The sequence below is a fragment of the Haliaeetus leucocephalus genome, unplaced genomic scaffold (assembly GCF_000737465.1).
Source record: "Haliaeetus leucocephalus isolate CR32 unplaced genomic scaffold, Haliaeetus_leucocephalus-4.0 Scaffold932, whole genome shotgun sequence".
Lineage (NCBI taxonomy): Eukaryota > Metazoa > Chordata > Aves > Accipitriformes > Accipitridae > Haliaeetus > Haliaeetus leucocephalus.
The window spans coordinates 3560185-3587151 of NW_010973368.1; the positions used below are offsets into that span (position 1 = coordinate 3560185).

The 26967-nt window shown below is 37.7% G+C and overlaps 1 protein-coding gene across 1 annotated transcript in view; it reads left to right on the forward strand.

Annotated features, from left to right (window-relative positions):
• Positions 1-20752, forward strand: part of YLPM1 (YLP motif containing 1) — a 37872-nt gene extending 17120 nt beyond the window's left edge. The window contains exons 6-21 of the mRNA XM_010583714.1: positions 680-785; positions 2862-3105; positions 4286-4378; positions 4786-4960; positions 5110-5255; positions 5613-5800; positions 6453-6515; positions 6808-6927; positions 7212-7388; positions 7600-7683; positions 7948-8031; positions 9458-9544; positions 12595-12646; positions 17859-17989; positions 19801-19980; positions 20352-20752. Coding sequence (XP_010582016.1) covers positions 680-785; positions 2862-3105; positions 4286-4378; positions 4786-4960; positions 5110-5255; positions 5613-5800; positions 6453-6515; positions 6808-6927; positions 7212-7388; positions 7600-7683; positions 7948-8031; positions 9458-9544; positions 12595-12646; positions 17859-17989; positions 19801-19947 — 1897 coding nt within the window. The 3' untranslated portion in view covers positions 19948-19980; positions 20352-20752. The remainder of the gene's footprint in view (positions 1-679; positions 786-2861; positions 3106-4285; positions 4379-4785; positions 4961-5109; positions 5256-5612; positions 5801-6452; positions 6516-6807; positions 6928-7211; positions 7389-7599; positions 7684-7947; positions 8032-9457; positions 9545-12594; positions 12647-17858; positions 17990-19800; positions 19981-20351) is intronic.
• The last annotated feature ends 6215 nt before the right edge of the window (positions 20753-26967 follow it).

Below are 26967 nucleotides of genomic sequence, written 5' to 3' on the forward strand. Positions count from 1 at the left end.
TTTTTCTTTGGGAACTACTTTAATACACACAATTAATATGAACAAAGAGTTATTAGCAATAAAAAACCCTAGTTAAAAAAATGCTAACAAAAACTGAAAGGAAAGGAAATCATATTCAATAGAACTTTGTAATCCAGTGGTTGTAGTATTCACTGCTGGTCCTGGTCTCTGCTCCATAGCTTATGTACTGGTTGTATATTAAATAGCATTTTGATACATAAAACAAGGAAACAAAAGTTAAAATCATCGTTTGGTTTTTAAGTATTGGAATCTCTGTTGTGCTTTGGCCTTAATCCTGTTAGCATGTGAACCAGAGCGCTTATGCACTCATTTCCAATGGACTTCTTGTTTGCAGGTGTTGGCAGAAGCTAAAAATCCAGCTTTGCTCTTTACTGTCAAAGTGGAGTGGCTCTGGCTAAGCACAAAAGCATAACTGCATGTCTCGGGAAACTTGTGATCAAAAAAGGATAGAGCTAATGCACTAAATACCTCCATGGTTACGTGGATGTGAAACGGATTTCTGAATCACAGCATTGACTATATAAAGCCTGCTGTGTCCTTTTCTTTGGACTCGGCCCCTGATGTTAGTGTAATACATGGTTTTCACTGTGACTACTGATTCCTTTAATTTTTCATTTAAGCTACAGACTGATAACACTTTCTTGTGATTCATGTGCAGAGAGCAAAAGGAACAGCTACAGAAGTTGAAAGAGTTTAAACCTGACATTTCCACACAGGACTCTCCGAGATCACAGAACACAAGCACAAGGCCAGGTGCCTTTCAGGTAAATTCATCTTGTATTAACTTAGTAATATGCTGGTAGTAATTACTATTAATGTGTATGTCAGATCAGTTCTACACTCTAATGGTCAAACTTCTCTGTGGAATGCCTCCCCAGCAGCCCTTACAACCTCATCAATTCTCTGTTGAGGCAAAGCAACTTCTTAGTTTCTTGAGATTTTTCAAAGCCTTTTCTACTCATTCAGTCCACCATGTTTTCTGAGCATGACCCATTAGGGACAGTAGTGCATGAGGTTCAACAGCCTACATTGCTGTGGGTTGATGTGCAAGAACAGGTGAGCTCTTCCAAAACAGGGGCATAAGGCTCCTGTTCCTTGCCTAAGTTCTGACATCTTGCTCTGCTTTTCCTACTTTAAGAGCTCTCTCCTCTTTGAATTTAGAGAAATTTGAGGATAGGTCCATCAGAAACTGAGATATTTCAGTGTAGAGTGGGCATTAGCTTTCTGTTTGCTGTCTTTATTGGGAATTCTCATTACCTTCTGGAATATCATAAAGTATATGGAAGCTCACATTTGTGTACCTCCATGACTTCATCTCCTGTTGTGATGCAAGTCATTCCTCTCCTGCTTAATCTCCTGGTTGGTTCTGGAAACAATTCTTAGCTGCTTATATTTGTTTTTTTTATAATTTGTACCCAGTCAGAAACCAACTGAACTTCTGCAGTCATGTTAACTCAGGTTTATAAATCCTTCCTAGAATGAATAAACAGTTTAGTTAAATGTATGTTGGAGGAGATAACCCGAGTCGATGCACAGTCTTTATTCTTCATCACATTTTAACCCAAAAGTTACTGGTACCAATAAATTTAGCCCTAATGACCTCTGGGTCTGACATTTAGCCAGACCAAGCTTTGTTTGTCCCTCCCTCCAGAGAAGTGTTATGCAGTGAATAAGGCACTTCAAGTTTTCTTTTTGCCTAGGTGACCTCTTCCTTGTTTACAGTGTCTATAAAGTAAAATAGTGGAACAGTTTTGCCACCAAGAGCTGCAGGTATGTTGATGCCTTTAGGAAGAAGTGACTTTACTGAACTTTGATACAAAGTATCTCAGACTACACCCCTCTGCCTAGAGGTATTCCAACAACTCTTGTCTTTCTTGGGATTCCTGCCTTCAGATTTCTGCTGTGACTTTGAACTGCTATTACAAAGTTCAGCTCTGTATCTACAACCGTTCTGCAAGTTTTGTTGCGTGTTGCTAATAAGGCTGCCTGTAACTTGGCATCTGGTGTGATGCTGAAAATACTCTTGAGACACAGCACTTGAGGTTCCATAGGGGTGTTTGGTTCATGAAGGGGGTTCTGTTTTATTTTGTTTTTTTCCACTGGGCAAGACCTCCCCATTTCTTATGTTTATCTCATGTTGATTTCATTATGGGGTTTCCAGGTGTTTCTGCTTTCTGGGAATTTTTCCAGTGACATCCAGAAAGAAGCTGGCCTTATCAATCCTTTTGTGCCTCACCAAGCTGCCCTACTTTCAGACTTTTTCAGCCTCCTCACAGACAGCAGGAATCTTTGCAGACAGCAGGAGTGTTCGGGAATAAAACCATAGACACTTTTGAACTGAGATAGGCCTACTGGAGCTTAAATTGGTAAGGTTATTTTGAAGCAGAAAATAAATAGTATTTAAGTCTTCACATAGTGAACAAACACCAAATTAATTCAGGCCACCAGTTCTTGAAATATTGTCCTCCTACCTGTAGCATCTTGATGGAGGTACTAGAAAATGCTTATGATTTGATTACCGATTGCCATTGTGCTTACTGACTTACAGAGGATGAGAGAAGGTTAGTTTACAGATCTACATTAAAAGTGCTTTCTGCATCTAGGTCTCTTCTCAGCTATCTTCAGAGGCACCAGTAGAAGCCCAAGCTATTAAAGCTTCTCCTGCTGTTATTATAAAGCCTCCCGTGTTGTTCAGACAGCCCACCCCTGTGACAAGACCAAGTGCCCCACTGACAAGGCCTGCTACACCTATGACAAGGCCACATGCTCCAGTTTCTACTCCAACTACAACCCCAAGTCATGGTCAGTCTTTAAAACCATCACCTTCTACTGTGGAACAGGAACGCTGGGATGAGGATTCTTTCCATGGACTCTGGGACACAAATGAGGATAAAGGAGCAAATATGGAGTACGAGTTGTGTAAACAGGAGTCAATGATGCCTCCAACTGTCTCCTCGCCTGTGAAAGTACCTGCCGTTCACACCTCTGTTCCGTCAGCTGTACCAGTGTCCCTTCCTCCAGTTATTCCTCCGGTTCCTAAAGCACCTGTAATTCAGCAAACTGTGGATTATGGCCACGGGCGAGGTGGGTACTACAGTGTATTTTTTTGATCTGTAAAGGAGAGCTAATTAGTCCTCCTAGCTTCTTTCTAAAGGAGTGTGCCATGCAAAGCATGCCATAGATGTTCTGCAGCTGACCTGTAGGCCACTTACATTGCGATCTAATGCTAAGCAATTCAGTTTTAAGGAGTCTGTAACCTCCAGCCTTGAGTTTAATGTTTTCTTCAGTGCTGTGATTATGAGCTATTTTGTGTGAACTGAATGGTGTATAGCTATGTCCACTTCTAATAAACACCAACTGATGTGATCACATTAATGTGATATGTTTAGATTGATATTGATACTTCCCTTAATCCCTTTGTGGCTGAGTATGGAAATAACTGTGCTAGAATGTACTTTGGATTGTTACAGTTCTTAGGGGTGACTTAGTAACTTAAAACAGAATGTGACTGGTGTTTGCATTATTTATATACTGCTTAATGGGCGTGAAGTACCCTCTAGATAGGGAGGGAGACAAAGTCCTAGGTCTGAAGGTGTGCGCCCTAAACAGTCATTTAATACATAAAAAGTGATGGGCTCTGACATTTAGTATTGAGCTTATCAAAGCTAAAATTCAACACTAGTTCTTTAATAGAATTAATTTCCCTCATTCTTAGTTTTTAACAGTGAAATCATGTTGTCAAGAAGTTCTTAAATTGTGCATTGTCACTTAAAGAGCATTTTTTTCTCTAAGGTGCCATAACATGAATTGAAGCCATATCAATTCCATTAAGTAGATGTTTTACTAAAAGCTGTTAGAAAAATTTTAACTGAAATGCTTACTTTAGATTCATAACAGTGAAAAGTCTTGACATTACAGTAGTTCTTTGAGTTACTGAAACTTTCAGAGCATTTTAGCATTTATAATCTTCTGACTGTGCATGCTACTTGAACTCATCTGAAAAGGCAGAATTCCCATTCTTAAGATAAAGTGGTATGCGTACTTACACACACACACACACACACACACTAAAGCTTCAGACTTTAAAAACTATGGTGTTACATATTTATGTATATCTCTTTTTGCATTATCCATTACAAGAAATTTGGTAAGTTATTCCAGACACTTTTAATGCCATTGACTGATTGCTTTTCATGATAGAGGAAAGGAAATGGAGGAAGGGTATTTTAAGACCTTTATTATTTTTTTTGTTATTTTTAACCAGATATAACTACCAGTAAAGTGGAACAGATTCCATATGGGGAGAGAGTAACCCTGCGTCCAGAACCTCTACCAGAGAGGCAAACATTTCAAAAAGGTAGGGAGCACTTGGCTAGCTCTCAGACAGTTAGCTAGTTCATAAGAAAAGTTTTAAGGCACTAAAAGTGTATTTTAAACTAAGTAACTCTTGTTTAAGCTACAACCACTTTATTTTCTTCAGAGGCCCATAAGAATAACAGTTTATATTGTCAAGAGAAGTAATTCAGTCAATGACCTAGCCACTTTAAAAATTCAGTTTTCTAGCTTTAAGTAGGATTGCATGGTACAGTTGTCTGTTACAGTTTGGAAAAGAGATTCAGTGGCTGATTAAATCCATTCTAGCCCTCACCTCATATGTTTCTGTATACTTTTCTTGTACTCTTGTTTGTTGCTTTTTCTTCAAAAATAATAAAAAATTCAGAGTATCTTTTAGTGGTTTGGATTTCCATGGGTTTCTCCTTTCAGAGCACCCTGGTCGTTACAACCGAGAAAGAGATCGTGAGCCTTATTTTGAGCGTCAGGGTAATTCCAACACAGATCATCGGGATTTCAAGAGAGAGCGGGAATTGCACAGAGACCGTGGTTCTGTGGACTATGAACGAGAGAGATTTGAAAAAGAGCGGCATCCCCGAGATGATAGGTACGTGGTTTTGGAAGACTATTGAAATCAATGCAATTCAGGCTGTATTGAGTATTAGGCTGTCCATTTTGCCTGTGAGGTGCGTGTTCATTTCTTTCTGGAATCCATAGTAGAAATTCTAGAAATATGCAACATACTCTTTTTCACAGGGTTCTTCCTACTACACCTTCAAGGACTCAGTCTTACCGTGACAAGAAGGACCATCCCTCTTCCAGGCGGGGTGGTTTTGAGAGACCACCATATGAACGAAAGACAGATCGCCCAGCATATGATCATGGGCCTTCCATGTTTGGAGGTACAGTTTCTCAATCTTGAAGCCATGATAGAATATTACAAGAAATACAGCCTTGCAGAGGTGAAGATTAATTGGGTGAAGATTAATTGATTTGCAGTATTCTTTGTTCGGAATATATAATTCAGGAAAATTTATTTGGGTGGTGTCATGTAGTTTTGTTTCTCAGTGGTGATGAGATTAGGAACGCAACAGTTACATACTCTGCTAAAAAATGTCTTTGATTGCAATAGGCTCAAGATTAGAAATTTGAATTATATGGGGGACAAATCTGTGAATTTATTCTAAAATAATGCAGGTCTGTTTAAATCAGCTCAGCTGAGTATGAACATCTTAATTTTTTTATTTTACTGAACTAAGAAAATTCTTCTGTCCAAACACTGGAATTTGAAGGTGATCGTAGAAATTACCCTGAGGAAAGGATTCCTATTTCTGCTCCGTCAATGCCCCGTCAGCCACCACCTGCTCCACGAGTGGAAAGGAAACCAGAATCTAAAAATGTAGATGATATTTTGAAGCCACCAGGACGGGATAGCAGGCCAGAGAGGGTGAGTATGCATTCTGAAAGCAACAATCAGTTTCTGTGAGGTCTGTATTCAGATAAAATGCTCATGAGTGTAGTATGTTGGGAACAAGCCTACATTTGAGGAAGCTCTGGAAATTTCTCTTGGTTTCTTTGCACATGCCTAGAGTGTTGTAGTATAGCTATTAGGAGTCCACAGGAGATGTAAACTTCCTGGGAATGCTAAGATTAAATTCCTATTAGTGGGTAACATTAATGTATTTTAGACACTTCTGAGATCTTCACTTGGGTTTTCAATGTATCAGAGGAGAGACTTGGCTTTACACAGAGTCAGAGATTTGGCAACGCACCATATAAAATAAGAACGAACAAGGTACAGGCTATAAAACATTTAGACAAGTTTAATTCAGTTAATTGTACCTGAACCAGATCTGTAACATCTTATGCAGTATAAGCTGCTGAGATGATTAACATCATATGCTCTTATTCTGTGGAACTACTACCATTCCTCACAACCTGGTTTGTAAAATAGGCAGTAAGGGATGGTACTGGCTTTGCTTGATGGTATGCAAAAGTGTGAGCCCAGAGCACATAATTTTCTAGAAGAAAACTTCTGCAAAAGAGATTCTGTTAAATGTAGTACAGTATCCTGTCTTCTTACATGATATTTGTTTCAGATTGTAATCATAATGAGAGGGTTGCCCGGCAGTGGAAAGACACATGTAGCAAAACTCATCAGGGTATGTAAACAACTGCTCCCTGTGTAGTGCTGTTTGCCTTTTACGTGCGCTTCCTCTGCTGTTTTCTTTCTGTTTTTCTGGAATTTCAGCCTGTTGTTATTTCATGTTCCATGTCTTCATATGGCACGTAAATCCCCTCTGCTATTAGCAAGCATGAGGGATACTGCTCTCTTCTTGTTTTGAATATAGAGCAGGGTACTGCTGTGTCTGCCAAAAGTGTTTTGAAGATCCTCTGTAGCAGAATGGAATTTTTACAGCAAGAGTATATGTTTTCTTTTTGCTTTCTTCCCAGGATAAGGAAGTAGAGTGTGGAGGACCTGCACCAAGAGTGCTCAGCCTGGATGACTATTTTATCACTGAAGTGGAAAAAGAAGAGAGAGACCCAGATACAGGGAAAAAAGTGAAAAAGAAGGTACTTTTAATTCAGTTGTTTATCTTGACAAAGAAACAAGACATTCTGGAACAACACAGTGGCAGTCAGATTTCAGTCTGTGACTTTGGAACAGTGCAAAGGTCTGTGGGCTGTTTTTCAAAACAAGTCAATGTAACTTAAGGGCAGAATGGGCAAATTCTTAAAAGTTGACCTGGAAGATGTTTTTCTCATACCATTGTACTCTGTGGTCATAGCATTCAGCAGTTGAACATCAGCAATTTAATAGGTGTCCTCTTTCTTAAATGCTTTTGTCCTTGATAAAGGTGATGGAGTATGAATATGAAGCTGATATGGAAGAGACCTATCGTACCAGCATGTTTAAAACTTTCAAAAAGACCTTGGATGATGGCTTCTTCCCCTTCATTATCCTTGATGCTATCAATGATAGAGTGCGACATTTTGAACAGTTTTGGAGTGCTGCAAAAACCAAGGGTTTTGAGGTAATGGAGCCTAAAAAGCATTTGAACTTGCTAGCACCCATATGCTGGTATTTCTAAACTTCTGAATACAAAGTCCCTCCCATGTTCGGGAAGAATGCTACAGTTATAAATTTACTTTTCTTAGAATGTACAACTGCAGAGTGTATCACCAGGTAGAAAAAGAGCTCTAAAAGTTGATTTACAATATTTAATATTGTCTTTCTCTTTCTAGGTGTACTTAGCTGAAATGAGTGCAGATAACCAAACATGTTCCAAGAGGAATATTCATGGACGCAAGCTAAAGGAAATCAGCAGGGTAACTGTATACATCTGGAGTCATAGGATTAATGATAAGTTCCGTTGTGCTTTCAGGCCTGCTGTTGTTGGAAAACCATTGACCTCTTTTAGACTACATAATGATTACACTTTTCCTCTAAGAAGAGCTTGTAGTTATTTCATGGGATTGATTGAAATTACTTTTCTTAAGTACAGATACATCTTGTTCATGATCAGAAACCCAATTTTCCATGGAATCTGTTACATTTTCAGAGGTCCTTCATTTTTGTTTGTTTTTTGTTAGATGTCTGATCACTGGGAGGCAGCACCACGTCATATGATGCGCCTGGACATTCGTTCTCTATTGCAGGATGCTGCTATCGAAGAGGTGAGAATCTCTGTGCTTGTTAAAATCACAAATTATGTAGATGTGACTATACTGAAAATACGAAGCAGAGAAAAGTATAGTCATAACAGGGCAGGTATACTTGGCACTGTAGAAAGCCAGAATCACTGTGTCAGACAAATGTATTCCATTTTTCTTATCAATTACCCAAACATGAACATACATGTTGCTTTTTATCACCTTTTTGGAGCCCAAACTTATGCATCTTTGAGCAAGAGTTGAAGCCACTTTGCTCTTAGCAACTGTTGAGTACCAATTAAATAGGATCTTTGCTCTCTCAGGTGAAACTCGGCACTCTTTCAGGTTACTGGATTAATTGGATCATAATTTGGGGAAGTAGTTTAATAAAATAAATAAGTAAAACACCAGATTTGAACTTCTCTCAGTCCCTGCTTTGAGAAATACAGAAATGTAGCAGAGAATGAAGAAAGAAATAAAACACAGCAGTCTACAGCAATACACTTGCTGTAGAAGTATGCTACCTTTTTATTCCATTTGCAGTTTACCATGACATCTTTGGTGTGTCAGCTTTCTGTATTGTTGCATTCTTCTTTGGCAGATTTTTCAGGAGCTCTGGGAATAAATTAGTATGTTAATCATATGGTCATTGTGAATGTAGCTGCATGTTGCTGTCAGAACAGCTCTTGCCATGGCCATATAAACAGGTGAACTGCTGAAGTAGGAAGAGATTTTACTCTTCACAGTTTGTCACGAGGTCGGCAGGTTATTTTTGAATCTCCGTATTCTTTGTTTCGGAAAATATTAATCTTTTAAGAGGACAGCAAAAGGCTCAGCTCTTAAGTAGACTCCGAGAAGGGCAAATCTGGGATTTATTCTGTGTGTACCGAGGTTTTACTAATAGTATGAAGAACTGTACATACTTGGAGAGTTTTAGGTATTCCACAGTATATGCCTGAATCCCCATTAAACATGTGGACCCCAGAAAGTAATCCATTAGATGTGCAGAATTAGATGTATGTTTTAAAGCTTTCATTTTCTTTATTATGTTAACCTCTGTGGTTATTCTTCACTGTGATTATTAAATATATAAAAGGTAAAAGCTTGGTAGAGATGTTCTGTCCAGAGCGCACCGTTCCAGTGATGTGTAAATGGCAAGTTTAAGATCTTTTTCTGAGATTTCAGGTTTGAATGTGATTGTATGGGAAGAATTATCTTACTGTTACAGATACTGGTAGAGAATAAACGATTGCTACTTTCCCACACAGTTTATCACTCTGTAGCCAAAATGGAGCCAGTATTCATATGTATTGCATCATCATACTTTCCAAGATAAATCCTTTCTTTCCTTTTCTATTTGAACTTGGAATCTTCTACTTACTCTGCTAAAAAGATAATACTTTAGAAGTCAAGCAGTGCCTTGTAAGTCTGTGCTTGTACTTTGGAACAGGTGGAGATGGAGGATTTTGATGCAAATATTGAAGACCAGAAAGAAGAAGTCAAGAAGGATACAGCAGAGGAGGAGGAAAGTGAACTGGTAGGAGACACATCAGCCATCTCTAACAAAATGTTTGTTACTGTGTCTGAGGGAGAATCTCAGTCTTATAAATGCCAATACATTGCCATTCTTAGCAGTGCAATCTTAATACACATTTCTAGTCGTTCGTTCCTTAAACATTTCTAGGAGAACTTTAATGTTAAATCATATTATTCCTAACTGATTTTTTTTAAGAATCTGTGAGTATATGCCACAAACAGCATTATCAGTGGAGCGTGGCAACATGCCTCTTACAGACATTTATAAATTGCAGTACACTGTAGCACTGTCTTCCAGATTATCCAAGAATTACATTAAGTGGAGAGATGGGAAGAATGGGCAAAGGTTAATTTAGCTTATTTCCTTTCACGTGTCTAAAGAACTCTTCTCGACTCTCACAGTATATGACAACAGTTAATGAAGAAGAATGCTTTCTCTGCCAAGGCTTGCTGACTTTGTTTGTCAGGAAGTATTTCCAAGATGAGGGATTAGGTCTCTTGGATAAATGAAGGTTAGAGAATTGCCCTGAGGGCTGGCGGTTTTAGGTATGTATGTAAAAGGCTACAGAAGGCTTCCTAATATAACTTCTTGGTATGTGTTGGAGCTGCAACTGGTCAGTGCTTGATGAGTTGAATGTGTCAAACCCTGGTTCCCACAACCAAGCAGTTAACTCCAATAAACAGGAAGTAACCGAAAATGTCTGAGATGAGCAAAGTCCTTTTTCTTGATGGAAATTTACTGTTCTTCAGGAGTGGCAGTTTAGAAAGCAGTTGAAATACAGAATAATAAAAAAAAGCTTAGGAAGAGTGGATTTTAATAAACATCTGTTTTTTGCAACATGACTCATTTATTCTCTTTACTAAATTATTCTTTGGCACAGAGTATGAAACTGCATAAAGTGTGGTTAGAACATTTCAAAGATGCATCCATGTTTACAAGAATATGGCTGCTAGTCTCATTTCTTGGAAATGAGCTATATCTAGAAAAGAAAGTTGTCTTTAGCTTTTAAGACATCTGTGCATAAATGTGTGTGTGTATGTGTGTGTTTATGGGCTCTGGGGAGTGTCCTAATGTACAGCACATATAACAATAGGCCTTTATGAGACAAGGAGAAAGCTTGGTGGTGAAAACTATGCAAATTATTAATAACTACTAGTAATCTACATACAAGGATGTTTTCTATTCAGATTCACAAGAGATGAAAAATAGTAAAAGAATTATCTGCTGTATATAATCTCTGCTATTCAGTCACATGGCTAATCTCAGAGAGGTATGTCAGACAGAAAGGTGAAACAGTACGCTGTATTTGGTATCTGTTACCTTCTTGAGAGCAGTTGGTAAGGGTTCTTCCATTCATTTTGCTGCATTTAATGCTGTGGAAAAAGAGAGGTCTGAAGCTCCTGCCATCTGGCAGATGTCCTTGAAATATCCAACTGTCTTGTACCAAAGGATGAAGTCTGAATCTCTTTTCTTATCCTCTCTGAGGACCGGGATATTGTACAGATTCAGCACACAGTAGGCCATTTCACACCATCAAAGTCACTCTTTTGTTGCTATTATCAACTCCCATAGGGTTGTTTGTAGCATTCAGACAATTCTTGCTTTTCTGTGCTTGATGGTATGAATTACTGATGCATTTAACTTAGTGTTCTCACCAGTGTATCACACATCACTTTGTTCAATACAGGCTTCTAGCTGTGGTGTAAACTTTCTGAGCAAATTTTAATGTGCAACTTGGTTTAAAAGTATAAATATACATATATACATGAAGTTTGTTTTTTTGTTACAAGGAAATATTGTAGCACAAATGTCTTAGTTTGTATTAATTACAGACTTGATTAAAAACAATAAAATACAGAGATCTGATAATCTCAAGTCATTGATATACGCTTGATAGAAAAAAGGTCTTTCAAGGGTTTTGGAAGAGCAATGCTGAACATAATCAAAAGCAGTGTAGCTCTCTGGAATAGTACATTCTGATTTAGTAACCCTTAGCATTGACAAATACACGTGTATGTTTACCACAGTGGAGGCAACCTATAAATAGAGCAGGAAAGAAGTTAGCGTAATAAAACTGGTCTGTGGATTGTTTGTTTTCTTGTTGAAATCTTCTAGAGTAGTTCTTTTCCCTCTCTATTAAAAATCATTCTTAAAATAATGAAATTCTCACAGGGGTTCCATTTCACTACATAGAGCTTTTTATGTGATTGCAGAGAAACATAAGTAGTTTTACACCAAATGTGAACAGCTGAAAGGAGTTATAAAGGGTTGCTTAGTAAGGATTTACTTGTCCAAGAGTATAAAATGAAAAGATAACAAGAAGATATCTAAAAATAAATACCTTTTTGCCAAATTTAATACCATTATGCTCATTTACAAGGAATAAACTGGCTAAAGATCATTACATGTAAAATGTATGATGACATTATTTGTAGGGAAACAGTGTTTTAAGAGAATCATTGAACTAAGAGGGTTATTTTAAAATGAAAAATAATACTTAAATCTTAGTGATTCAGCAGATACTCTCATTTAAAAAAAAGAACGTTGTTTAGTTGTGGACTAACCACTTGTACAAGAATTTAGTATGTCCCTTTGAAAGGATTATTAAGTGAAGTTTGTGTGTAGTAAATCTGAGAATATATTCTTAAAAGCTTATGACTATGGTAACTTTTTCATTTGTATTTGTAAAGCTTTGAATATTCTTTATGCCTGATAAGTTGTGTTGCAATAACTTTGCCACCTGGGATAATATAATATAGTAACTGTGTACACAGCGCCATTGCTGTCTGTTAGACTCATTCTGGAGTTCTGTGTTTGCAGAGGGCAACACTCTTGCAATGATTTGCAAGGGTTGCTAAAATCACTGCATGGGAAGTGGATGCAGAAGTTCTGAAATACTGAGTAATTTGTTTCCTTCATCTGATAGCAAGAATTGTGCCTTACAAAAAGAAATACCTTAAGCTCCCATTATAATGCTGTTTCCAGTTCAAAAGTGATATGCATGTGTGTCTCTCTCTAATCCTGCGAGCTTCTCTCTGTGTATGATTTAGGGTTACATTCCGAAAAGCAAATGGGAGATGGACACTTCTGAGGCAAAGCTAGGTGGGTATTTATTTTTTCCTGTTTCTTATAGTTGGTATCTGATGATGTTTGCAAAACGTGAATTTTCATTTTTACTGTGCCTCTTTACCAAAGACAAATAAATGTATTGATCTCATACATGTGTCTGAAACTGCAAAAGCATCTATACAGAAAAGGAATTTGTCTTCTGCCAGAGGCAAGGGAGTTATGATTTTATAACCATCACTGTTTTATATTCTCATTAATCGTTCTTTCATCTGTTCAAGGAAAGTACTTCGTCTTAAAATTTTTAAAAAAGCAGTATGTCTATTCTTTATTCATCTCTTCCATATTATAAAAAGCAAAGAGTCAATTTACATTGCACTGCATTATTGTTCATACTGCATACCTTTTTTTCAAGCCTAAATGTTGTCAATAGCTTCTTACTTTCTTGGAGATGTGCCTAGTAGCTAACTGTATCAAAGATGTTTCTTGTTCTCCAAAATTAACATGTGTGAGGACAAAGTAGTGCCTTGCTTTGAAGTTGGTTCTGAATGATTAGGCTTTGGTGTATCTTTTCAACAACTAAGGTGTTGAAAAGTTAAAGTTCGTTATGCTTTTCAGGTCCAGGAGAGTACTAGAATTTTTCTTAGTAGGATGCAAAATGGACTTTCCAGGAGCACAAGGACACTATTTTTGCTGCGCTTTTTGTTCTGGTTGATGCTGCTGGTTGTGTTAGACGTTAAGTGCTAATATTAGGACTCTGTCAAAGTCAAAAGCAACTTTCAGGCTGAAAGGTATACACCACAGCTATGGTGGAAGGCGTACACGTGGAAAAGGGTTCCTAGTCATTATGATCAGTTTTGTGGGGGTTTTTACTGAACAGTAATGGTTTTAAGTGAAGATTTTATCAATGCAGTCTGCATAAAACTGCTATTTTCTGTCACATCTACGAGAAGTAACAAATACCTACATGGGATGCAGCATGTCTTAACATTTTGAGGTTTGCTTCTGCATGGGTGGTACAGCCCTGTGTATCATTACTTTCCAATAACCAAAATCACAATTGCACCATAGAAACAGCATTAGAAATTCTGACTTGCGTAAAGCAGCCTTTCATCTTTTGCTGTTAACTGCTTAGCTGCACCATCTCTTCTACTGCTCTGCTCTCTTTTAAGTAATTTAAATATTTGTGGAATATATTGACGTTGTGGCACCTGCAGTACAACCGGAGGAGCCTTGTACTCAATGATTCCGGCATAACAAACAGCTAGGCAGTTAGACAGAATTAATTCAGGATTGCTCTGCATGTTTGTTATAAGAGTTGATTTGTTTAATATCTTAAGATTATTTCTTAAGTTTATAATGATTTTTTTCCCAATAGCATATGAAATCATAGTACTGGAAAACTGCATTGTTGAAGAATGCTCTGATACATTGTGTTGTATTCCAAATACCATAGACTTCTCTAAATACTGAGTAGTAAGAACAGATGTATTGCACTGCATACGGTGAACCTTAAGTCATCCTGTGCATTTTAGAAATATAACAGGAGTCCAAGGGTGTGTTCTAAGAATATTTAAGCTTTATGTGTAGTTTCAAGCAATGTGGAGACTGTGCAACAGAAATTTACAGATAGCTTTCAAAATTTACCTCTCTCATGATCAAATACTGCTAACAAACAGAAACAAAGAACTTTGTTGCATTTCTTTCCATATGAAAACTCCATAATATAAAATGCAGGATTTTTATATGGTCTCCACTTAAATGTAAAATGGGGAGAAAGCAGCAGAGTCAATCTTGTGCTAAAGTAAGTTACTTGCAAGGCTGTTGCAATAATCCTTTAACAATCAAACTCCATTAACAAACTGGATGTTAGCATGCTGCAAGACACAGATACAGGTGCTGAGAAGGTCTTTCTATTAAATCTGGATTCACGATTTTACTTTTATAACTACCCTCTAGATTCATTTTTATAAATATATAGAACTATAGATTAAAAGTAAATTCTGACAGAACATACATTTTTAAAAAGCCAGGCATTCCTGTGTAATGAATGCTGCTTCTTTGAAAAATTGCTCTGCAAGGGCAGACAACTTTCAGCTCAAGGTATGTGTTATAAGCACTTGCAGTCTGTGAGTAAGACTTATTATATTTAATTCACAATAAGACTTTGTTGTAGATGACCAATTAAAATTATTTCCTGAAAGGCATGTAAACTGTGGTATGCTTTTGTTATTCCAAAGTTAAGTTATTTCCTGGGAGCTGGCCTGCCTGTTACGTTTATTGCATTAGTCCCAGAGGGCACACGTTTGCAAAAGTGATATAAGTGCAGAATCCAAAAACAACACTGTAAGTCTTGTTTTGCTTTTTTGTTGTCTTTCTGAGTAGGTGTTGTTACAGGAAAGCACAATAAGATCTTACTGATTGTAATAAGCCTCAGAAAAGTTCTGAGAAGTTTGAGTTCTTTAGCTGCAACATTGACTTGTGACAATCACCATACCATACACCCCAGAGCTCTTGCTTTAGTTCAGATTTGCTTTGGCAGGGGTGATGCATTCCTCTTGGGTATGTGTGTGGTATATAATTTCTTTGTGTTCTGCATGCACAGCCACATTTTTATTCTAAAGTCTAATCACTGGTCTGTCTCAGTGCGTAGTGCACATGGGTTCTTGTATTTAAATTTACAGAAATGGACTCACATGTTTAAAATTTGACTATAGTTGAAGTGTTTAGTGCAATACTCTGTTTCAAAGTGTGGCTTAGTGGTGAGTTCTACAGACTTTCAGGAAAGGAGAAATGTGCTCTGGCATAGCTGAAGTTTTGACGCTGCTGTAAAATTTGCTCTAGAACGCAAATAACATTTTACATAAAACTTTGTGGCTTTTGTATAAGAGGCAAAAATTTAGCTGATTGATTCATTTAGGTTTTGAAGGAGCTAATTAAGTCAGTTACTTTCAGATGCTTTATTATCAAAATTCTAAAGGTGAGTTTTTAAGTTCTGCGGGTTTTCAGAAATGCTGCTGCTTCATTGTTTTTAAAATTGAAATGGTAAAATGATATTTGATAGTTTAACACTGAATAATCATCTGCCATAAATATTCACGAAGACCATTATTACAAAATGACACCTTGTCTCATTTTCTTTTAAAGAATATTCTGAAATAATGCTTTGTGGTAGGCTTTCAACGTTTCTCTAGTATGTCTACTCCATGGCACATGTACCTTGAACCACAATAGTATGGATGGAAGCAGAAAGGCAATCCAACTTCAAACATGGAAGGAGATAACATTTTAAAATAAATTCTGTGTAGCAGTAACAAAAAGGGACAGAGGGGAACCTCATACTCTGAACACTTCCTGAACTTTTCTATTGATGTTTGAGGGTTACACATTTCTCGGCAATGTTTTCAATTGGTCTGTGTGCAGCAGGGAGTGGGAGACTGAAGTCTTTCTTCCATGTTGGTAATGAGATGAGCTTGCATCGTAGCGTGTTGCCTTCCAAGAGGAATATGTCTGTGTACAGATACTTGCCAACAGAGAGCTCCTGACTTTTTAGTTCATGTTCCTACATGCTCCTCAATGCATTTGTTGCTCTCCTTTTCAATGTTATTTTTTTTCTGGAAACCCTTGTGCTACGAATGATCTATGCTGAGAGTAATACTGAGGAATAGTACAAGTATGTTATGTGCTGGAGTAACAGAGGAATATTGTATAAATCAATTTTGTCTTCTAGAGGGAGTGCCGTCTTTCTGTGGAGATTGAGCTTCAAATTTGGCAGATTTAATTTAGAGCAAAAGAAGAACCTTAACTGAATCGTGTAACAAGATATCATGTAACAGATACAAATGTTCTGCACAGTTTTCTTAAGTGTTGGCTTTTTTAAAAGGCAGAGGGGGATTAAAGTGTTTTCTTAGATGAAATTCTGTATCTGTTCCAGGGAAATGGGGCAAAGGTGGAGTCTTTACAAATTTTAGAGTTGTATGAGGGAGAAATTACTTCATTATTTTATGGCATTTAAATTATACTAGCATGTTTACATCACCATTGCCTCACATTATCTCCGTTGTTGCTCTTTTCTCTCCCATATTAAGTAAAAAAACCTCATCTCTGAACTGAGCTTCTTTAAATACATACCTTTGAACATCCTTTTCTGCTCTCCAGAAAATATGCTGCCTGGTATTTGGTTGATTCCTGAGGCCTTTTGTGGGTGAATTTAATTACATCAGTGACTTCTGAAACAATGTTACTGACATCACTGGAAATGGTTTACAGAATATAACTGCCAAGCTTAGTATTCCTTCTGCCTATGCTTGAATTGTTGGCTTATAAAATGGTAGCATACATCAACAGAAGTACTAGGATTTCCTTTGACTTGTAAAGCCGTTTTTCATTTTCATGCTTTGTTGTTCGTAATCTTACAATGAATACTTAATCTCCTTTCCAAAAGCAGTTTGCCACATAATTTCAAGAAGGTGTTGGTTTTTCACTGAAAATAAGTGTCCAAGAGGAACAAAATTTTAGTACCTAGGAACGGAATTGTTTCTCCTCATGCCCTATTGGTTCAATAAGAAAAAGAAGAAAATGATGACTGTTGGACAAATGTACTGCTCAAATATTCATGACTGACCTCTTATACCATGAAACAAAAGATTCTGAGATATTTTTTTCCAGTCCTGGAGGATTTTTTTGAATGTGTTTTCCTTGTGGGGAGAGAAAAAGAAAGAGGGGGATCAGGGTTGCCAAGGAGCTTTTTGTTTAGCAGAAACAGTATCTCAAAAACTTGTCTTTGATGCATTAAATTATATGATCGTCACTTGTTCCCTGATACTGCATGTATGCCATGTTTGACACAGTATTACACCCCAAATTTGGGAAAAACGCTACAGCTTTAGTATTGTGTTCAAATACAGAAAGGTGGATCTGTGGTTCCTAGCTATTGGTGGCTATGTTGTACCTGTAAGGACAGACTCCATATAGTGTGAACATCCAGAAGAGCAAGCTTTTCTCCCTCATACAAATAACAAGACTGAGTGTTATTGCCACACAGTTAATGTGAAAGATCAATAAAACTTGAAAATGGTGTTGAGTCTTCTCTAGTTTATTTCAACTCTCATCGTTCCACCTGTCAAGACAAGCTGGATGTACAAGTTCTGCTGCTCATTCTTTTGAAAATTTTTCCACTCTCGTCTTGTTTGTGTGAATAATAGAAAAAAATTCTCCTTTAACTCTGAGGCTCTGTGTTTGTTCTCAGACAAGCTGGATGGTTTGCGGACTGGCACTAAAAGGAAACGTGACTGGGAAGCAATTGCCAGCAGAATGGAAGATTATCTACAGCTTCCAGATGACTATGATACACGTGCTTCTGAACCGGGAAAGAAAAGGGTAATAAATTTTCAAATGACTTACTGTCCGTATATGACCATTTAATGGTTTCTGTGAAAAAAGAGTTCATATCAAATCATTCAGTGTCTATGAATATGGCAGTTTCACTGACTCACTTTTCATTTTGCTGTTCCTTTAGATTCTGTAAGAGAATATTCTTGAGAGTAGGATCTTCCAGTGGTAAACAGATTCATTATAATGAAGTGAGGAATTGTAGATAATAAAGATTAACTATGCATGGCATGGCTTTTGAGATTGAGAATGGAATCATGTCCCATTTCTTGCTGGGGGAGAGCACTTTGTTTCAGAGCAACCTGTAGAGTCCTTTTCTTATGCTTTATGTTTTGTGATGAGATAGTGCGATATACAGTGCAGATTCCAAGACAAGATGATGATTTTATTAAGCTTTTTTTTTGTTAAGTTTTGTAATAAGTAGGCAGAGAAACAGTACACTGTTCTTATGTTCAAAAAGGTTCAGCTGAGGAAAGTATCAGCTGTGTAGGTTTTATATCAAGTCTTGTAGACTTTACCTCCTGCATATACCTTGCGTAAAGTTTGGGAGATGGTGTATAAGAAGTTGGCTTCAACCACTTTATATGTAGTTCTGTTCTGAACACAAAATGCTACATCTTCAAATACCATTGTGGAAAAAAAGGACAAAAAGTCATAGAGGAAGGTGAAAGAGAGGAAATAGGAAGAGGTAATACTTTTTTTTTTTTTCCTACATAGAAAGACCAGCTTTTGCCACTAAAAGTCATTTGAGTTAACTGTTGGTGTTTGGGCTTTGTTTTGTTCCATAACGTCAAATAGAAAACATGGGTAGTACTGGACAGTGTGCATGAGAGAAGTGGAGATACTAAGGCACTGGCAGAGGAAGTGATGGTGGAAGAAAGCAGACATTGCTTATCAGCAGAAATAAGTGGGGAAATCCAGGTAGAATGTGGAATAGGGGGGTGCTGGCAGAAAGGTGATAAGGCTATGTCCCCAAGTTACAAATCAGCCTGAATGGGACTAACCAGTTAGAATGTCAAGGAAGAGCTCCTTCACTTACTGTTTTTTCTTGTCCTGCAAAGGTGTGTTCCAGCTGAGTTCTGGACTGTAGCCCTTCATCATCACCTCCCTCACTCCCACCTCCCTGCACTCCCTCCCATTGGTGTCTGGGTTTGTGGGTGAGGGAGTGACTGTATATGTTTGAACAGGATGAATGCAAGTGATCTGCATGATGACCATGAAGAGCCACAGAGGAGATGGCTGCAGCTGTAAAGATGGGAGATAAATGCATGAAGAAGTTACTTAATTTAAAGAAATAGTGGAAAGATTTAAAGAGAAATGTACCACAGAAGATAGAGAAGAAAACTTTCACTCATTCGCTGCTGAGTTACTCTTTAATGCTTTTTTCTGTAGTTTCACAGTCGTCTTCTATATGTTTCCATTGTGCAATTGAAAGACAAGTTGTACAGAAAATGAAGACACTAAATGAATCTTTGGATAATCCTTCCTGCAGAAAGCATTGCTTTGAACAGAGAAATAATTATAGTAATTGCACTTCAGCTCTCAGAGTTATAGCATTGAAATGGAAAAGGCTAATCATCTATACTTTTCTTCTACTCTGTGGAACACCTGGGATATTCAATTAAAAAGAATGTAACTGGTGTAGTTTCCATCTTTACTGTTGGAAAACAAATTAATACTTACCTGTTTGAATGAAAAAGTACAAATCAGAATTCTTGTACTCTTATCTGCAGTGGAAAGCCTAGACTTGTCTCAGGATTTCTTAAGAGATTGTCCTACTGATAGTATGTTCTCCGTAGGTGCGGTGGGCGGATCTAGAAGAAAAAAAAGATGCAGACAGGAAAAGGGCCATTGGTTTTGTTGTTGGACAAACAGATTGGGAGAAGATAACAGATGAAAGTGGTCATCTTGCTGAGAGAGCCCTCAACCGCACCAAGTATATATGAAAAAGTGGTTAAATGGAATTTTGTGCCTTTAAGGTAAGTATTCAGTCTTCCTGCATGTTTATAGCCTTGATGGTTTTTTAGGTTTTTTAAGAGTTGAGGTTGCAGTTCATGTCATTGTTAGAGTTCTCCCAGGCAACATTGTTTGATTTGGAGCCTTATATAATAGATGTCAGCTGTGCCCATGTCAATCTGCACCCTCCTGTACAGCATCTAAAAATAAAAGGAGAAGGATTGTCAGCTATCAATCTCCCAAAACTCATTAACAGGAAGATTACATTTTCATTAAAAGCATAGTTTAGCTGTGTGCCTAGTCCTGTCTAGTTCAGATTTGCTTACTGTATCTTAACTCTGACCATGTTAATTGCTGTTTTACTTCATGTAACAAACTTTTCCTTTCTTTACAGGCCATTTGCTCTGAGGAGAAGTGAACCAAGGTGTCATGAGCATCTTGCATGGGTCATGTCACTCCCACCTTCACAGTTTTTCTTTGTTACTTTAGTTTCAGCAGTTTTCTTGAGATATTGGCAGATAACCAGTGCCCTCAGAAAAACCAGCGAATCCCGCTGCTCCTAAGTGAGAGAGACAGTTTACTTTTTAATATTTTTGGAGGGGAGGGAGGGGGAGGGCCAGTAGTTTTAGCTGCTGTTTGTGGGATAAAGTGGAAGGATTAGACAGACGTTATCTCCACTGTACTGTCACAGAATGTTTATCACTTTTGCTTTGTGGCCGTTCTCGTTTTATACTGTATGTACCTTGTAGCTTATTGTATTAGGAAGCAGAACAATAAATTTCACTATAAACTCAGTGTTCTTGGTGGACCATATAGCATGTTTTTTGTTTGACATTTTAAATGTGGTCTGTGTTCACATGTTGACAGTGCTCAGAACTGTCCTTACCTGGAAGAGGTGCTGTGCTCATATTCTGGAATGTGTCCTGTCTTCTAGGTTTATCACCTGCTCTTCTCATAGGCAGCACCATTAAGGCCCCAGGTTTTGCTGGCCTTTAGGAGTCATACCATTTCTCATTCTTCCTGGAGAGCAGGAATGATTGTTATTTTTTGGATCCTAGTTTCTCCATTATGTCAAATTTCCATTACTACGTGAGTATAAATTCGGTTGGATGGCTCTGAAATACTCAAGGTAGTAATGTATGAAAAACTTTTCTTTAATGCTCAGCTTGAAAACAGGTACTATGGAGTTCTCTGGAGGGCAGCCTAGAAAATTTCATTTTGGTCTTACTATGTCTTTTAGTCAACAATGATCCCTATCAGGGTACTTCATTCCATTCATAAGTCTACTGTCTCATAGAGAAACATCATTAAAAGAAACAACAAAGACCAGAAGTTACACCCTTCTATTCCTTTAATAAGTGTGTTCAGGTCGCTAAAATAGATAAATGAATACCATTCCACACTATTAAAAGTGGTACAAATTCTTCATAGATGCTGGTATATCGCTTCTGCACAGCATCAGGTTTACTGATGAAAACTTTCTTTTGTCCTTAGGTTTTGAAGCAAATGCCTTGTGTTGACAAAGTTGTAACCAGGCAAGGTGTTTAAATCTGAAAATAATTCCTTCTTACTGGTGAATTGAACTTCTTTCTTCTGATCTTTCTAAGGGAAGAAAATGAAGTCCTGAATTTCCTTCTTTGCTATTCTTTGTTGCTCTGCTGAGTGATTACAATGCAGTTTGCATCTAGATTGGTAAATAACTAGTTCTGGTGTGGTGGTAGTTCATGCTGTTAAAGGAGAGCCATGATGCTAATAGATGGGTTTGGTTGCAATTCTAATGTTTTGGTTTATGGGATGTTTCTCAGACTTGTCTGTGGTGCATGATTGAAAGCTCTTTGGTAAATGAGGGGAGTAGCTGAACTTGTGTTATGCCCTGAATGTGTTTAATACAAGAAAATCAAGCTCCCTGAATGCAATGTTTTTAAAATGGAAGGTAATAAGTATGCATTTTCCGTGTACACATACTATTATGTAGCATATATACTATCTTTTTTAAATGTTGCTAAGTGCTCTTTGAATTCTGACTGAGAATTGTTGACAAACAGAAACTAATAGTTAAAAATAAATCAGTATTGTGTATAGCTGTGGAAATCAGGCAAGCTTCGCTTTGGAGAAGTTACTCTCTCAGGTATGTGTAAAATGGGTTTCAGTCTATCCTCAGTTGTCCATAATGAAACTGGAGTTCTTGTGGCACACCATTGTTAGGAGTTGATGCTGTTTCTGGACTTTTAAGAACTGATAATGGTTTTTGTCTGTATTTTTGGTAATACACATGAACCAGATCCTTTTCTAACATTTTCCTTTCCAGGCTAAATAATGTTTCTGGTGCATGCAAATGGATAGCATGTGACAGAACCAATCATTATTTACCATTTTTAAAAATTTTGAAAATTACTTTAGCACGTAACACCCAGGGGGGTCACACTGTTTATTCTGTGGTGCATGTAGAATTAAAGAGAGACGAGCAGAGAATACACATAAAGTTATACTTTACTCTCAGAATGGAAAGAAAATGTATCAATCTTCGAGTTTAGGGCAAAATATCAGTTATGAAAACATACTGTTGCAGACTGTTTGTCAGACTGTTTGATCAGAACAAGCTGAAGGGCGGGGGGGGGGGGGTTGTTGCTGTTGTTTTCCTGGTTCCCTGAAGTTCAGAACTTTTTCCGTTTCTGTAGTACAGAAATACCATTCCATAATCGTTGCCATTTGTTTCAGTTGGCTTGAATGTTTAGCAGGTCAGTCTTCATCTGCTTGATGGGAAGTGGCTGTTAAAGAAACTAACTTATGCCAGAACTCTGCAACCTGTAATAGATTCTACATACTCTAGTCCTTCAGTGAATGACGAAATCAAGCAAATAGGAAAAATTCATTATTGTTGCTGACAGAACTGAGAATAGCTAGGTAGTCTCGTGCTTGGCTCATAGTCAGAGGTTGGTGATTAGTGATTTCGCTTTTGTCTGGAAAATCCTTTGCTACAGAATCCAGTAAGTTTTGATACTGATTTAGTTCTTACTCATCATCTGCTCACTGATACTGACAGTAGCATCTTTCACAGCGCTGAACAGAAAGAATACCCACTTTCATTGATGGCCAAATAGGAAAATAGGCATCCAGCGCTCTCACATAATGATCCATCTTTGACCATGCATGCAGTTGTGCTAACTCTAAGTTGGACTGTTTCTGTGCAATGCATCACATTTAAAAATACAACTGAAAAAATCATCAGCTGCTGCAGAATGGAGCTGCTACCCCTTGAGCAAAGTTGATTGTTAAAACAGTATTTTCTGTGAATTACAATTTCTTACAGCACTTCAGTTTTTCTCAAGACTGTCTGCTTTAAGAATATTGAAACTACCTGTCTTACGGTAGAAATACATGAGCTTTTTGCAAGAGAATGTGCAACCTAAGACATGCTGCTGCTGTGTGAATAGAGCTTAGTTGTCATCTTCAGTCACCTTGTGGTTTACTGCAGGATTGCTCATTAAGCATGATACAACTATGGTGTGAAAGAGTGAAAATATAGTCTAGAGTATTATATCAGTTCTGGAAATGTTGTGGTTTTCTTTTTCTTAAATGTTTACATCAACATGGATAAAGAACTTGCCTTGCATTATTAGTTCCCAGTCTTTAGAAGGGAAGAACTGGTGTTGGTACAAGTTAAGAGTTTCACTTTTCACCCATCAGGTTGGGTTTGGTATTTTTTGGACTTTGCTTCCATCATCTTTGTGAACCCTGTCCATTAATTGTTCCTTGCCTGTCTGTTTGTAAACAAAATACATTGCTGTTATTGTCTGTCTGTAAGGCATTGTTTTAACTATTTTCTGAAGCCTTTTAATCTTTGAACAACCGTTTAGATCCCATGGCGATCCGGAGGAGGATTTCACTGGTGGCTCTTATGAAAGGATTTAATTGGAAAAGTAGAGTTGTAATATTACACTGCAACAAATATATTAACCTGTCCCCAAAAAGCCCACATCTAATCCAGTTGAATAGTTAAAAATTGTGAAGAATTGTGATTTGCAAGTCACATTAGAAAGTATGCTTCATGCAGAAGAATAGTCTGTCATTAGTGTGCTTTTAAATCGGAGGGAAGAACATGACCTCACTGGCCAAGATCAGTTTTTTCCTGATTTGAGATTTCAGCATCATTGGAACGCTCTGAGAATCCTTTTCGAAGGAATGAAGTAATTCACCCTGTGGGACAGCTTGTTGCCACCTAAACAAATTTATTGTTACCAGAAGAAAAAAATATTCTTTGCCCATTTATTTAATGCAGCTGTCGTGGTGAATCGTTTAATGCCCTTCAGACACAATTTCCCTCAGCAGATTGTGCCATTTTATTATTAGCATTGCTGCCATGAAATTTTGGAAACCCACACAATATTGGGCAGACCTTGGGACTTGAAGAAAACGTGGTTGATCTGGGTTGGAGGCAAATTGTGCATTTTGCTATGAAGTTCCTAGTATCTCTGCTAGCATGCAGCTAGCTAACTGTGAATTGACTGAACTGAAACCCAGGAACTCCCTTGGAGTATTGTAACTCAGCGTATGTGGACTGGAAAGGGGAAGCAGTACTGAGAGTTTTCTTTGCCTGTGGAACATTCACATGGTCTGCATCCTCAGGAAGCCAAATACTGATGGGTACATGGTTCCTTTTTATTATGCCTCTCTTCGTTATTTAACATTTCCCAGATTATTTCTGGGAAATGAGGTCACAATACTGAACTTGAGGTTTAGTGACCATTTGGGATCAAACTGCACCAGGACAACCTGCGTACTATGAGATAATGTATTGAGGAGCAGAGGTGGCCATCTCAGTTGAGATCTGCACATTTGCAGCATAAACTATAAGTGGGTGAAAAGAAATTCAAGTTCTTACAGCATGGTGGTGTAGGACTGATTTTGCTTGGGTTTCTTACCATAGTAAAAATGAGAAGAGAAGGCAATTTCCTAGAATTTTAAATATGAATGGCCTAATTATCTTTCTATTTTGAGTGTCTAGGGCAGTCTTCTTTATTCTCTCATAAAACTTGAATCAAAGTTGTTTTCTCTTCTGCTCATCCATTCCTACAGGTTTGAGTCAGAATCCTTTGAGAAACTAAAGGAACACTGAGTGACTATTCTGATTTCTGCTCAAGATTAATCACTTTGTCATGGTGAAACTATTTTGTTTCATTCTTACCAGTGGAGTGTTCCAGCAATTGCGATGTCTCTTTCTACTGCTTGCAAATTTGCATGGTACTGGATCTGCACCCTGGATCTGAAGCCTTAAATCTTCCTTATGCATTGGAAAATTGGTAATGACAATGTTTCATTCAAGTGGATTACCACTTTCTAGCTGATAAATACTGTTTGGAAGCAGAATGTGCTATTTTATTCATGGTTTTGCTTAAACCAGGTAAGCGCAAGTACTGTTACCAAACAAAAAGTACAGCAAGTTGCTGGAAATGGAGAGAAAAAAGTGTTTCGAAGTCGCATGTCTTCCATTCTGTGTTAGGTTTCTAGTCAGGAGGCTCTGGTCTCTTTGAATTACAGGATTTAAGATTTGAATATGCAAAACCTTAAAGTTGCCTGGGTGGAAATGGCACAGTTTCTTTTTTTTTCTAATAATTTTCTGACTTGCAAAACTCTCAGATGGAATCTCTTTGGGAGGGGAGGCCTTTCCCTAGGACTTGTGCTCTGGAGTGTCAGTCATTCAAATATTTCTCCATACTGCTTCCTTTGTATGTGTGTACAGGCGCAAAGTTTGTTTCCTTAACTGATCAAGATACACGTATGAATGGATGTTCAGCTTTACACAAGAAATTCCTGATGCTTTTTATTAGGAAGGCATCTGAACTGTCTGCTGTGGCCAGTATATTCATACATGAATTTGCTGTGTTTGAACAGTTAGTAATCTCAGGGGAATACATGGAAGGCTGCAAGGTTGTTATCACTTCACCAATTCCTGTGATGTTGCTGGTCTTTGGAGAGAAACTATAACTGCAGTGCTCGTTGCAAAAAAAGCCAACCCCAAAACAGAAGTGAAAATTCTCCATCTAAATGAAGAAAAAAAACCAAAAAAAAAAAAGAAAAATGGTAATACAGTTAGTTATACTGTAATTATCTGAGCTGGAATCTGTCTTGTGTGGATAGAATGTGCTAGCAACTCCACTGTCTGAGGTGTCTGCTTTAGCAACTGGCTGCATATATATTTGTGGAGGAGAATCTGAAATTAATTCCCACAATTTTTTGTCTGCAGGTCAAAAGTATAGTTGAGCAACCTGATTTAGAAAGCAGTTTGTCTTGAAAAAGCCTGTTAAGAGTGATTTGAAAGTACTTTTTCATTCCCTTTAAAAGCACAAGCCATTAACAGATTTACATGTAAGCTGAAACATTGCCCCCCAGAAAATAGAAGCGTCTTTCAAAAACTAAGATTTCTTCTGTTTAACTCTTGTAGGATGTTACTTTTCTTCTCTGGGGATTAGCGCAGAAAGGGAACAGAGCTGCAGTTCTTCCCTGCTTCAGAGTGTAAATTGCCTTAAAATGCAGAAACCTAAATATTTGTTTTGACAGGTAGGTAATACAGACAATTACTTTAATTTGGCACTACACCATACATGGATGACAAGGTATCTTAAGCAGCATTTTAAAAATTACCTTTTTATTCTGTTTTGTTAAGTCTGATGCAGATAGTAATAAAAGTTTTGTTTGGCCACTGTTGCTGATCCAGGTACTAGCTTTTGTACATGTAGCTTCTGGGTTTTGAGACTACTGTATTACTGTTTGAAGCACAGAAAACACAGCTTTACCAACAAACACCTACACTGTTTCAACTTACTCATCTGTGGATACTCAGAACTCTTGTGCAAGCGATGAGTCTTTACTGCTATTTTTTGAGGTGTTTGGTTTTCCATTTCCTTTGAACTGAAGTTGCCAAATCCTTTTCTTTTGAAGAAGCCATGGGCAGATTAACTTGTCTGGTAGCGGATCTTATTGTACTCTTCAGTTAGAGTCACACAGAAATC